The sequence below is a fragment of the Melospiza georgiana genome, chromosome 19, assembly GCF_028018845.1.
Source record: "Melospiza georgiana isolate bMelGeo1 chromosome 19, bMelGeo1.pri, whole genome shotgun sequence".
NCBI lineage: Eukaryota > Metazoa > Chordata > Aves > Passeriformes > Passerellidae > Melospiza > Melospiza georgiana.
The window spans coordinates 10,552,921-10,565,816 of record NC_080448.1 but is presented as its reverse complement, the minus strand read 5'-3'; the positions used below and the strand labels follow the sequence as shown (position 1 = coordinate 10,565,816).

At 43.2% G+C, this 12,896-nt stretch overlaps 1 protein-coding gene across 2 annotated transcripts in view; it reads right to left on the bottom strand.

The window, feature by feature from the left end:
* The window catches only part of VPS53 (VPS53 subunit of GARP complex), a 63,874-nt gene that overhangs the window by 26,614 nt on the left and 24,364 nt on the right, over nt 1–12,896 (bottom strand). Inside the window, exons 8-13 of one of the 2 annotated variants that reach the window (XM_058037767.1) lie at nt 11,836–11,914; nt 10,881–11,024; nt 8,817–8,959; nt 7,029–7,170; nt 5,642–5,746; nt 1,641–1,735 (exon numbers count right to left, since the gene is read on the bottom strand). In XM_058037767.1, coding sequence (XP_057893750.1) covers nt 1,641–1,735; nt 5,642–5,746; nt 7,029–7,170; nt 8,817–8,959; nt 10,881–11,024; nt 11,836–11,914 — 708 coding nt within the window. The remainder of the gene's footprint in view (nt 1–1,640; nt 1,736–5,641; nt 5,747–7,028; nt 7,171–8,816; nt 8,960–10,880; nt 11,025–11,835; nt 11,915–12,896) is intronic. The other variant, XM_058037768.1, reaches the window with a different exon arrangement.

Genomic DNA, 12,896 nt, shown 5'->3' with positions numbered 1-12,896 from the left:
CAGCTAAAGATGCACATCCCAAAGGGGCAGGAATGAATTCTACTTTGCTGGACAGAAATCTGATATTTACTCTGCAACTGAGGGTGAAGAGCAGCATCTTTAAGCTCCTTCTTTCAGGTGTCTCCTCTTAAACTGCTACAGATTTTGGCACTGTGTTTCTATAAATGGGTATGGAAACAATTTTTTGGCAGAAAATGCCCACAGGTTTAATGTGGCAGAAAAATGATGGACAAAACTATTGCTCTCACTATTCAGAGCTCAAACATACAATTAATGATCTAAGCAACATCTCATTTTCAGACAATGGCAACAGATTCCTCAAAAGTTCAATCAAAGGAAGAAGAAGAGAGAAAATAGGGAAGGAAAGCAATTTTTGGCAGTCAGGGCAGCATGGGGAATACTGTGGCAGTTTTTCTTTGAACTCCCTGCAGCTTGTGGCTATAAAGATAATATAAAACATCTCATGATTGTAAAGGAAAAGGAGAAGAAAAAAAAATGCAACTGAAGGGGCTAGGAGCACAGTGGGGTAGAATTACCAAAATGGGGATTAAAATGGCCCCCAGTGAGAAGGGAAGAAATACTCAAAGAAATCTGTGCTCAGTTGGCTGAGGGCAGGGGGGAAATATCAGTTTCCCTTTGTGATATTGCAGAGCAGAACCTAAACCCAGCAGGACACAGCACTGTGCAAGCTTTCAGCTATTTTAATGATTTCTTTAAGCATAAAAAGTTGATGGGACATGGAAAAGCTTTTCCAAGATGTTTTTCATGGAGTTTGGATAAAATCAGGACAGTACAAGCCTTGAGTTAGAATTGTCTCATTGCAAGATACAAAAGCACACACAGATGAGATACACCAAGTAGGAACCTCCTCATTTCCAGCCACTAATCTGAGCTAAAAAATTGAACCTTTTTCAGCTATTTCCTCTCCCAGGTGGCACTGCAGTTGTTACTGAGATGTTATTTAAGCCCTGGTGTGAATGGAGGTGGCACAAGGAAATGTGGTGAGAGCCCTGAAAACTCCTCAGAGCTCAAAGCTGAAAGCTCCTTTCATTCAAGTTATTTTGCTGCAAGTCAAAGAGGAAGGTGAGGAAGGGTGCCAGGGATTAAAGCCCCTGACAAAGCCCCAATCTGTGAGCAATGATAATGTTATCTTACAGCCAGCTTTCATCTGAGGATCTCAAATAACTTATTCCTACAAAGCAAATCCTGCAGCTCCTCTGCCACAAAGCCACATGTGTGTTTTACAGAAAACCCAACCCTGTTATTTGTGGAAGACATGAGATGAAAGAAAGACACACGTCTGCAGTGGGGATTGCAGAGGAACAGAAGCAATTTCAGGAACTCTGAGCCTCTTCCAGAGAAAGGCAGCAGGCACCAAACCTGCAGCCCTCTGCAATTACACACAAACCCAAGTCCAGAGCCCTCTGCAATTACACACAAACCCCACTCCACAGCCCCCTGAACACTCATTTTGTCCAAGCAAAGGCCCCACTCAAAGTTTCCTGAACCACAAACACTGCTCCTGTTGAAATCAGGCAGCAGAGTTGCAATACATTAAATTTTCTGCAGCTTTAATACAGAATCCAGCACAACCCAACACATCCAAAACCAAACAAACGCTGAAATTCAAGGTTACTCACTTGTCCTGGGACTCAATGTACACATAAAGGTGAGGCTCAAAGCACTTGGAAACAATGCCATGGAAAGGATTGTCAGGGACCTTTGGCTTCTTTGGCTGCAAGGGAACATTTAAAATGTTGGTTCAAACCTGCCTTGAAGGAACAGCAATGCAACAGCACAGAAGGATAGAAATCTTTAGAGATATTGTAACACAGAAATTTGCTGTCAAATCATCAAAGCATATAAATCTTATTATATCCAAGTCTTCCCTCCTTCTTAGAGAGCTGTTAGCAATCCAAGGAATTATCTTTCCACTTGTAAAATATTCTTAGAATTACAGAGAAGGCTGCTCCATGCTAACAGATTTCAGCTGAAGAACCTTAATGCAGTTTGCAAATAAAATCTCCCCGAATCCTTCAAGCAGTAACAAGGCTCCCCTAGTCCCCTCTGAAATCAAATGTAGCAGTTATTTGGAAGCAAGATTAAAGAATCCTTACATTTCAGAGTATCAAGGGCAATAACTCAAAGCTACAGGCTCCATCTGAATGAATTTTATTTAGATAAACAGCATGTAATTACAGCAGGAGCCAGAATTATACAGGCCTGCTTTCACTGTGAAACACATTTCTGGGGATGCAAAGATTTCTATTTTTAAATCACTTTCAGAGCATTAAGCACAGGTGCCATGTGGGAGCCATCCTGTTTACCCTCATTTGAGTTTAGTGCTGCATTAACCATGGCCCAGCACAGCCCTGGGACTACTCACACATTTAAATTTGTGCATGTTTAAATACCAGGCTAGGCAGGACCTTTAAGCTCTTTTTTTGCCCTACAGCTAGATTGTTATTATTCTTTTTCACTAATAGATAATTTCTCTTGGTGCTTCCCAGCAGACCAGCAGCTTTTCCCTGGATGCAAAAAGGGCTGCAGTGACTCTGGAATGGAATTCTTGCTTCTCTCTCCACAAAAAGCCAAGATCAGCTCCCAGCCAATGAAGATATGAATTTTTCCAGCTGATTTTTTTTTTTTTTTAATGCAGGAAAAGTCAAACAAAAGAAGCAAAGCCTAAAGGACTTTCTCTCCTAAACAACACAGGAGGTGGCACTAAGAATTTGGCAGAACTATCAGAGTGTGACAAGGCAAACTTTTCTCAGCAACAATTCAGCCCCAAATGATGAATCCCAACTTATGGCTGCAAACCTAAAGTGGGGAAATGGTTTTATGGAGGCCAGACCACCTCTGTGAGCCTTGAATGAAGAACTGAACTTTTAGGAGCCTTGGGACAGAACCATTCCCAGGCATCCTCCACCCAATGCAGGATGCACTCACTCAATGGAGCTGGGAGTTAAAAAATAGTTGGGAATCACAAAAAAACTTCTATATGCAAAGCCCTGGCATGGCAGTGCCAGCACAAAGCTGCAAATTCACCAAGTTCAGCACTCAGCTCCTGCAGCAGGCCTGGCTCTCTGTGCCTCTGCACCACGCTGCTCCCAGCATGTCTGGTGGAAGGAATATTAAATCTTTTACCAGTAGCACTGAAGCTGTATTTCTGAGTGTGCAACCCTGTCCAAAAGCTGCAGATGTTTAAGCTATTTCCTCCTTGAGTTTGATGGAAATAATAAAAGGTTACTGTTGTCACAGCGAGGAGGTCTGCAGCTGGCCCAGTTTCCTTTCATTACTATCCAAAGTAAACAGATTAAATGGAACTGCTAGGATTACCAAAAGAGGTGCTTTTTCAACATGGATTTCCCCCCAAAAAAATTCTTGTGCTCCTTTTAGATTCCCAAGAGTCTTGAATTTTCAGGAGTGGTGCTTTGGAAGGGCTCTTTTACTGGAAACCCTTCATCTTGTCTTTGTGTCCCTTCTGTTCTTCATGCAGTGATAGGAAAAATGAGATTTTCAGCACTCCCAGCATGAACCAGCAGCTGCTGGCACTGGGACACTGAAATGTTGGAGCCCACCTGGCACCCAGGAGGCTGCAGGGCAGCAGAGCTCAAAAGAGACCAACAGCTGCATCAAAGTTAACTCCTACTCACAGGTTAGTGGTTATCTGCTCATGGGAATTATGAAAGTTATCTGCCACATATGACTGTATTAAAACATTAAAATTACATAAAAATTGGGGGGAAATCTGGGGCTGTGTTCAACAGTGTTCACAGCTTTTCTAACTTCTAAAGCTCTTTTAAATATTTCTGCAGACAAAAGGGAATTTCACAGAGAAAGCGGCAGAGGCTTTTATTCTCTAAATATGAATTTGGGTTAATCCATACTGCAAAAGGGCAACACACAAAATATTGATCAACTAAAACCAAAGGAGGAAAACCTTTACCCTAAAAATATTCTGCCAAACATACAATCACTAGTATCTAACTTGAAAATTATTAGCTTAAAGGGTGCAGCTGTTGTTTCCTGCAGGGAAAGGGCAGCCTCACCACAACCTGCACTTCCAGGGATGTCTCCTCTCCATGGATGGCTTCACAAGGTAAAAAGAACACAGCAGTTCCTCTCTCAGAAGCTCCAGAACTGCTGCATTCTGCTGTTCAATCAACCCAGCCCTAATTGCTGTAATTATCTCTTCACCTGCCTCCTAACACCTTGGCTTTTCCAAGGATGTCCTCTCATCTCAACACTGCACATCCCAGCCAACAGTCCAGAGCTACTGGAAAGCAAACGCCTCCCAAAAAATGCATCAGAGGTGTCTCCCCAGCTTCCCAATCTCTGTCTCACTGATAAAATCCACACAATACCAACTGTCCAAGCTGGATTTTAATGGGAAGAGCAAAACCTTGCTTAAATCATTCTGTTTCAGGACTCTGAATATGACTGTGTTCACAGGGGTCTTAGGATGAGAGAAGAGATGAGGATCTGACTCCATGTTTCAGAAGGCTTGATTTAGTATTTTATGATATATATTAAAGCTATAATAAAAGAATAAAAAAATATTTCATCAGAAAGCTAGTTAAGAATAGAATAACAAAGAATGGTAACAAAAGCCTGTGGCTTGGACTCTCTGTGATCGGCCATTAATTAGAAACAACTAACACAGGCCAATCAAAAATCTACCTGCTGCATTCCACAGCAGCAGATAACCATTGTTTACATTTTGTTTTTGAAGCCTCAGCTTCTCAAGAGGAAAAATCCTAAAGAAAAGGTTTTTCATAAAAAATGTTTGTAACAGATGAAGGCAGAGAGCTCCCACCTCCTGCTCTCCCCAGGGCCATGGATTTGATCAGGTCCTGAGGCCCTGGTCACCCATCAGGATACACCTGTACATGGCCCATTTACAGGGCTGTAAATCCCATCAATAAGAGGAGAGTACCAGCCTCAAGTAACCCACAATTGAACATTTAGAAAACATCCATCTGCTGTATAAAAAAAAAAAAAAAAATTAGAGGCTTTGATATTGGTGCCAATTAAAACAATTGCATTTACCATTCACCCTTTAATGTCTGCAGAGGGCTTTGGAAGCCCTGTGCTTGTACAAGCAGTGAGGTGCTGCCTGCTTTGCAGAGGTAATGGATAAAAAGCACTGGAAAGATAAAAATCCCACAAGTGATTTATCTGGGGTGAAAATCTAAAGCTGAGACTTGAAAGGTCAATGACTTGCCTGGTGACTCCAGACAGTTTGCTTGGCTGACAGGGCAAAATATGAATTGCAACTGTTTGTAGAGGAGTTTCTTTGGGGATCTGAAAACCCAAATAGCTCTTTCATCTCCCTTTGACAGAAATGCTGCAGTTACACCTGGGCTGTTGCTGTAGAGGCTGGAACAGAATCCAGCTCACTCTCACGTGGCAGGATTGTCTCTGCACTATTAACTGGAATAAAGATTGCTTTGGTTTCAGTGAAGTGAGCCAGAGCAAAGCATGGTCGTACTGGGAGCCTGAATGCTGCACAAAGGATCAAAACTGCACTAAATTAATTGCTGTGAAAACAAACTTTTCAAATCAATGGGATGGGAAAAGCTGAGGCCCCACTGGAGATCCTGACAGAGGCTGAGAAGTGGGAACTTCAAAGACTTACTTTGTCTGTATCACTTTTCTCCATCACAATCTCATCTGTCTCTGCCCCAGTTTCATCTTCCAGAAAGGGGTTGGTGGAGGGAGGTGGCACCTCTGGCTTCTTCTGCTGGAAAAGAGGGAGCTCTTCAGAGAACAGCCACTTTTGTGCCCTCTGGCACACAGCTGCACCCACATTTTGCTTTCCTGAGCCCTTCAAAGCACTGCCCAGCAATTTCCCTTCTCCCAGCAGAGCTGATCAGCTCCTGGCTCCCTCTCCAGCCCTCCATGCTGCTTGAATCCTCCTTGGAAGTGTGACATTTTATCCAGTGTGACATTTCCACTCCAAAGTGTGTGGTCTCCACTGGGATAAACCACAACAGCAGCTCCAAAACTCTGCCCTGAAATAAACCCCAAATTGCTGCTCCCACTGTTTGTCCCTCCCCTCAGCCAGCTATTTATAATGGTGGCCTTCATTTTGAGTACAAAACAGAGCAAATGACAGCCAGAGTGTCACAGCCTCTGGACATGTCAGAAAGGGGAAAACACAGGATTTTCTGTCATTTGAAACCACACCCTTCCCTTCTGCTTTTCTCACAACAACCCAGAGAAGTCAATTTAATTAAAGCTGCAAATTTTCTATGAAACTTGTCAGAATAAATAAAGCCACACTCCTGAGAGATCTAAATTCAGCCAGGAGGAAAACCTCGCAGGACTTCCTCTTTTAATTAGCAAATGACCAGTGGGTCCAGCAGGCTTTCCTTGGAGGCTGAATTTTCACATCCAGGCTGGACAGAGAAGCCAAGCACACATGCTCTGTGTGTGCATCTGGCTGGCAGAGCTCTGGGCTGAGATTCCAGGCAGGAAAAGCTCAGAGATGGCTCCAGAGATATTCCCTGAGCTTTTTTCTCTTGGTTCTGCCTTTACAATCTACCAAAAGAGACAAAGCAGAAGCTGCCAATGTCCCTGCAAGCCAGAGTGACCCAGCAATGTGGGATTGAAAGCTGGTGCCATGTGGTCAATGTGTGATACCCAGAAATGAGGACAAGAGGGGACTTTAATTTATAATGTGTCACTGACATGTAGAGAACAAACATTACAAGGCATTTAACCACACCATAATCACTCTGTGGCTTCAAACAGCACAGGGCCCCAGGAGAGCAAAAAAAGCACACAAGTAGTGCATTCTTTATTCTTGTGAGCCCTGTGCCATCTTCTCTACAGTCTACACAACTAAAAAAATCATTTTTTCCAATATAGGAAAAAAAGTGATACTGAGTAGAGTCACACTGAGCATGGGGAGGCTGCAGGTGACACTTTTTGTAGTCTCCACCACCTGAGCTATGTGTGAGGGAGTTTTTTCCTCCTGAGCAAGCTGCTGAGTAAAGAGAGCTCCTCAGAAATGCCCTTACCCCTGTGCCATCAGCAAGGGTGCAGCCTGAGAAGCGCTTGGCCAGGAGCCCCTCAAAGTTGGTTGTTCTCTGAATTGCAAACAGAAGCAATTTCACCTCAATCTCCTTGGCCCTGGTGCGCATGATCTTGGAGAGCTCTGCCCTGCAAGAGAGAGGGGAGATAGAAAAAACAAATGTGGTTTCCCATAAAGGTCTGAAACCCAACACTGGAACTCATTCCGTTCCCCAGAGAGACTTCCATCACAGAATTCAGGCTGATTCCTAAGAGGCTCTCTAACATAAAACTGCTCTGCAGATCCCATTTCAAACACAGCCACGGTTGTTGTGACTCTGTGGGTAACAGCACCCCATCTCCTGTTGGGGAAGCCCTGAGGGTCCAAGCTTGGGAAGCTCAGGGATTCCCACTGGGACCCAGAATAAAGCCAATGGTGCTACTGGGACTCCACTGGCACCTCCCTCTGTTCCCTGTCTCTGGCTGGCAAAGATCCTGGTCACCACAGTCAGCTCAGGCTATTCCACTTGGCCTGAAATATTGCTGACTTTTACCTCTGTTACGCTCAAAATTGATTTTCACATCACTTCAATTTCTCATCGTTTCAGCGATGCTTCTCAGCCTTTTCACTCCTCACTTCCTTTTACCCACAGACAATTCCACAGAGACATTTGCACCCTGCCTTCAGACACTGACCTTCATGGCAAGAGCCAAGCCAAACTCTTATTTTCAGGAAGCTGGGAGGCAGCAGGAGCTGCATGGTATCACCAAAGGGGTACTGGGACAGACAAAGGTGATACAGAGACTCTATCATCAGAAGGCATCAAAAGGCACTTTATTATCAGAAATTTGCAGGGTTTTAAAAATTATTATTCTATCTTTATTATTATTATTATTATTATTTTACAGTTTTTATAGAAACAATGGTGGACTTAAGTCCTGATTGCCCTTTAGTGTCACTAAAGGACTCACTGCCCTTTCTAAGACATGGACTCACTGCCCTTTCTAAGGTAAAAAAGGCACTTTTATTTTTCTGACTCTAGTATTTATAGATTTCCAAAAGTGACAGTGGATTGGAGGATGAAAGTGCCACCTCTCCAATGACACTGGACAAACTAACAGTCTATTAAATTTCTCCTCCTCCATAAAAGAATGCAAAACAATGAGTTATTTACATAAAGCGTGTGAGAAAGTTCATTACAAGAATGTAACCATCAGAAAGCTTAAAAAAATCTTAAAAAACCAGAGCAACACTTTAAGAATCTTTTTTTACACTACTGGTGAACTATGAATAGTATACTCTGGAGAATCATATCTGTAAATAATACAAAGAGAGATAATAATTGTTTTAATTCTCTGAGCTTTCTCACAGCTTCTTATAGAAAACCCTGGGGCAGTTCTGTGTCTATTCAGAGATGTGTGGTACCCAGGAGGGGCTCACCTGGTGATGTGGCAGAATCCTGGGGCAGTTCTGTGTCTGTCAGAGATGTGTGGTACCCAGGAGGGGCTCACCTGGTGATGTGTCAGAATCCTGGGGCAGTTCTGTGTCTGTCAGAGATGTGTGGTAGCCAGGAGGGGCTCACCTGGTGATGTGGCAGAATCCTGGGGCAGTTCTGTGTCTGTCAGAGATGTGTGGTACCCAAGTGGGGCTCACCTGGTGATATGGCAGAATCCTGGGGCAGTTCTGTGTCTGTCTGTTGATGTGATTACCCAGGAGGGGCTCACCTGGTGACATGGCAGAATCCTGGGGCAGTTCTGTGTCTGTCAGAGATGTGTGGTAGCCAGGAGGGGCTCACCTGGTGATGTGGCAGAAGTCCACGGCGATGCGCTCCGTCATGCACCACTCTGCGGGGAACATGCGCCCGTACTTCTCCTCATAATCCACCAGCTGCCTCTTGATCCAGGCGTAGCGCCGGTCAATCTTGTCCAGCCAGGCCACCTGAACCCCAGGGACAAAGACCTTTTAACACCACCAACAACTTTACCAGCAGCAGTTGCAAATATTCAGAGCTGTGCTGCTGCCGCAGCTCTGCTCTCTTTCAAGCAGAGGTGATTTTACACTGATTAACATCTTGATTGAGGCGTAGCTCTGGTCAGTCTTGTTCAGCCAGGCTACCTGGACCCAGGGACAAAGACTTTTTAACACCACCAACAACTTCAGCAAATATTCAGAGCTGTGCTGCTGCTGCAGCTCTGCTCTCTCTCAATCAGAGGTGATTTTACATTGATTATTTTACATTGATCTTGATCCAGGCATAGCGCTGGTCAATCTTGTCCAGCCAGGCCACCTGAACCCCAGAGAAAATGACTTTTTAGCACCATCAGCATCTTTAGCAAATATTCAGACTTGTGCTGCTGCTGCAGCTCTGCTCTGTCTCATGATTTTATATTGATTAACATCCTCTGAATGCTTTGGATTATTGGTGATATTTTTGCCCGATGTCCGAGAGAAATGATGAGGACTCCATCCTATCAGAATGCTAATTAATTACTTGATTATACTATATTATTCTGTATTATATTAAATTACATCTAAACTGAATCTGCCAAGCACTTATCTCCACTGCACACACACCTGGATTCAATTGGGCAGTGAATCAAAACACTCACACCAAAATCCAATCACCAATTCCCTTCAGGTAAACAACCTTCCACAATGCATTCCACTTGTCAACAACACAGGAGCAGTAAATGAGATAAGAATTGCTTTGATCATTCTTTGCTTCTCTCACTGCTTCTCCCAGGCTCAGAGAATATCAATCCCCCTTGGATGTTAGGAAAAATTTCTTTACTGAAAGGGTTATCAAGCACTGGAACAGGCTGCCCAGGGAATTGGCTGAGTCACATCCCAGGAGGGACTGAAAAGATGTGTGGATGTGGCACTTAGGGACAGGGTTTAGCAGTGGGCTTGGCAAGGGCTGCAATCAAGGATCTGAAAGGTCTTTTCCAACCTCAGTGATTCTGGGATTCCAAGTGCTTAAACACATGCCAGACTGAAAATCCTATCTTGTGCGAATTAAGAGAGCAAGTTCTGTTGAAAATGAGGATAACAGTGCTCCTAAATCATGCAGAGATTATTGAAAACTCAATCCAATAATATTTCATTTGATCCCACCCTCTTTGTTTCAGACAGAGAGGTTAAAGTGAGTGGGATGAGAGTGCAGCAATTCCTGGATTCTTACATTCAGCTCACATTTAAATTCCAACTAAAATTCTTACAAGCTGAGCAGGATGGGATTTTTTCCCCTCAATAATTGTGTTTTCTGGTCAGAAAACTTTGATGGAAAAATGTTATTTAAACTTAGAATAGAGAAAGGCTAAACTGCCTATGTCAAACATTTGAAATTGATAAAACACATTTTGATCTAAAGGTGATTCTGGCTTGTGTGGGGTTTTTTTCCAAATTCAAGAAGGTTATGGTAAACTTTTACAAAGCTGTTAGTATCAGGATAGTTTAAAAAATAGCTATAAAGATAATCAACTTTCTAGAAATCACTCCCTCTCAGCTTCCTAAGCATTTTGGGGTGTTGCTTGATTGTTTGGGGGGTGGTGTTGAGTTTTCAATTATCAGTTTCATTTTTCAACCTTTTGCAGGGTTGAAATAAAACTAACACAAATTTATTTTCTATATGTGGGAGAAAACATTTCTAGTGATGATCTGAGAAACTGAGGTCTAAGGTGGGAGGATCCTGGCAGAGAAAACTCCCAGCTCATCAGCCACTCTAGATCACACCCAGAATCAGTTTCCAAGCCCTTGGGATAAAAACTTTTCACCACAGGAACCTGTGGAAGTGAGAACTTTGGGAATGCCAGCAGAGCAAAATGTGAAATCCAAATGGAGCTTGCAAAGCTTCCCTTACATCTTGATTTTCCTGGAAAAGGACCAGATACTCGGAGAGGTGTTGTTTAATGAATTTCTTGATGATTTCCTGTTTGATCCTGGGGTCCAGGACGTTGGCTACCAGGCAGGCATCACGTAGGACATTGCTGGGCCCACCAGTCCTCTGTCAAAATAAACAGGAAGAAAATTATTTCAGGTTAAATAAGTTCAATGGGTGATTGTAAATGTATCCAAGTTTATCCTTTCCTATTATTCTCTTTTCTGCTGCTACTCTTTATTTGTGGCTGCGTGAAAACTGAGCTGCTTCCATTTCACTGACCATGAATTTGTTTCATGGTAAAGGCAGAAAATTTAGAAACTTTAAAAAAAAAAAAAAAAGCTGCTTTGGTGCTGCTTCTCACAAACACAGATTTGCCCTTCACAAAGAGTCTTCTCATTTCTGTACTTGTATGAAGAAAATAGCAGAGCTGGTATTTTGAAAGACAGAACTGGTGTTTTCTTGGAAGTAAACTCAAATTCACACCTACTCCCCTTACTGTTTGCAAATGTTTGGATGCACAGTGCTGGGGAAGCACAGTTGGTGCTTTAGCCCCAGCCCAGATTTGTATCTGTGCTGAGCAAACCAGACACAAACTTGGTGGCACTGTCTCAGCAGCCAGCCTGTGCTTGGCTTCCTCTGAACAAAACACTGATTTTTGTGACAAGCCAATAATCAGTGACTGGGTGAGACCCCAAGGAAACCCCAGAGATGAATTTTTGGGCATTCCCTGCCTGGCTGCAGCCCTCTTGCAGGAGCTTGGTGCAGGGTGAAGGGAAGGCTGGCAGAAATCCCCCTCTGCTTTCTAAAGAAACTCCTGAAACAGGCAGAGACCAAACCTAGAGGAAAAAATGAGACTAAATCCAACAACCAATCACCCTGAGGAGTTTTCAGTGACGCTTTTCAATGGGAGGAAGAGGGAAAGTGAGAACTTTACCTTTGTACCTTGGGAAGGAAAGGCCTCCTCGAAGTCAGCCAGGATCTGCTGCCCCAACTCGTTCTGTGCTGCCTTCACCCTGAGGGGATACAGGAAAGGCTTTGGGGGGGACCTCAAAAACCTCCCTGCAAGGTGCAGGAAGGTTTGTAAGGGATCAAAAGGATGCTGAAGAGAAAATATCCACACCCAGAAGGTCTCTGTGTCAAAACTGGGAGACTTTTTGCTCCCTGAATGGCAATTCCTGAGCCCTCAGCTGCAGCAGAACATGTTCTGGGTTCTCCTGCCCTGCTGCCATTTAATATTTCAATAAGAGCCACTTAATCAGCTCTTTGAAAGGCCTTTAATGCCAGTGTGATCTACACTGAAATTCATTTCTGTTGCCCACATTTCAACAGAAATATGTTTCCAACATGCAAAAATCTTCAAAATGTCTCATTCTCCACCATGAACCTTTCACAGCTCCAGGTGTGCTGATCCACTTCTAAATGAATACAGCTGGCAGCACTTTTATCCTATAAATTCTCAGTGTCTCAGAGAAGCACAAAAGAGCAAAAGGTATGAAATGAGAGTAGAGTAAACCACAACCTTGCTCTTTATTTGGCCGAGAGAATAAAGCTTCCAATTTCCAGAAATAAAAGTCAATACAGCTTAATTGATACTTCTAGGGAAATGGAAATGCCTACACACACTAGAAAGTGCCAAAGCAAACAGTGAGGCACTTCTATCCCTCTGCAGCCCTTGAATTCTTCCATCAGTTTTTATTATACTGGAAAGGTCTGAGCTGATCACTCACACACTGGATTTTTCCACTGAGATTGATACTTTAGCAAGACTGGCGACATTTACTGTTGTGAAAATGTTTGTTCAGACTGTGGGGAGAAGACTTGGGAATTTTTTTTGTGCTTGTTTAAGACTCCTCGACCTTATCAAGGAATGATCTGCTTCTTTAATCTTCCCATTTGAGTTCCATTAGTAGGAAAAACCCACGAGATGATCTGACAATGCTGGATTCTTTCCTGTCTCCAGTCCTTTAAAATTGACGGCTGAAATATAAATTTATA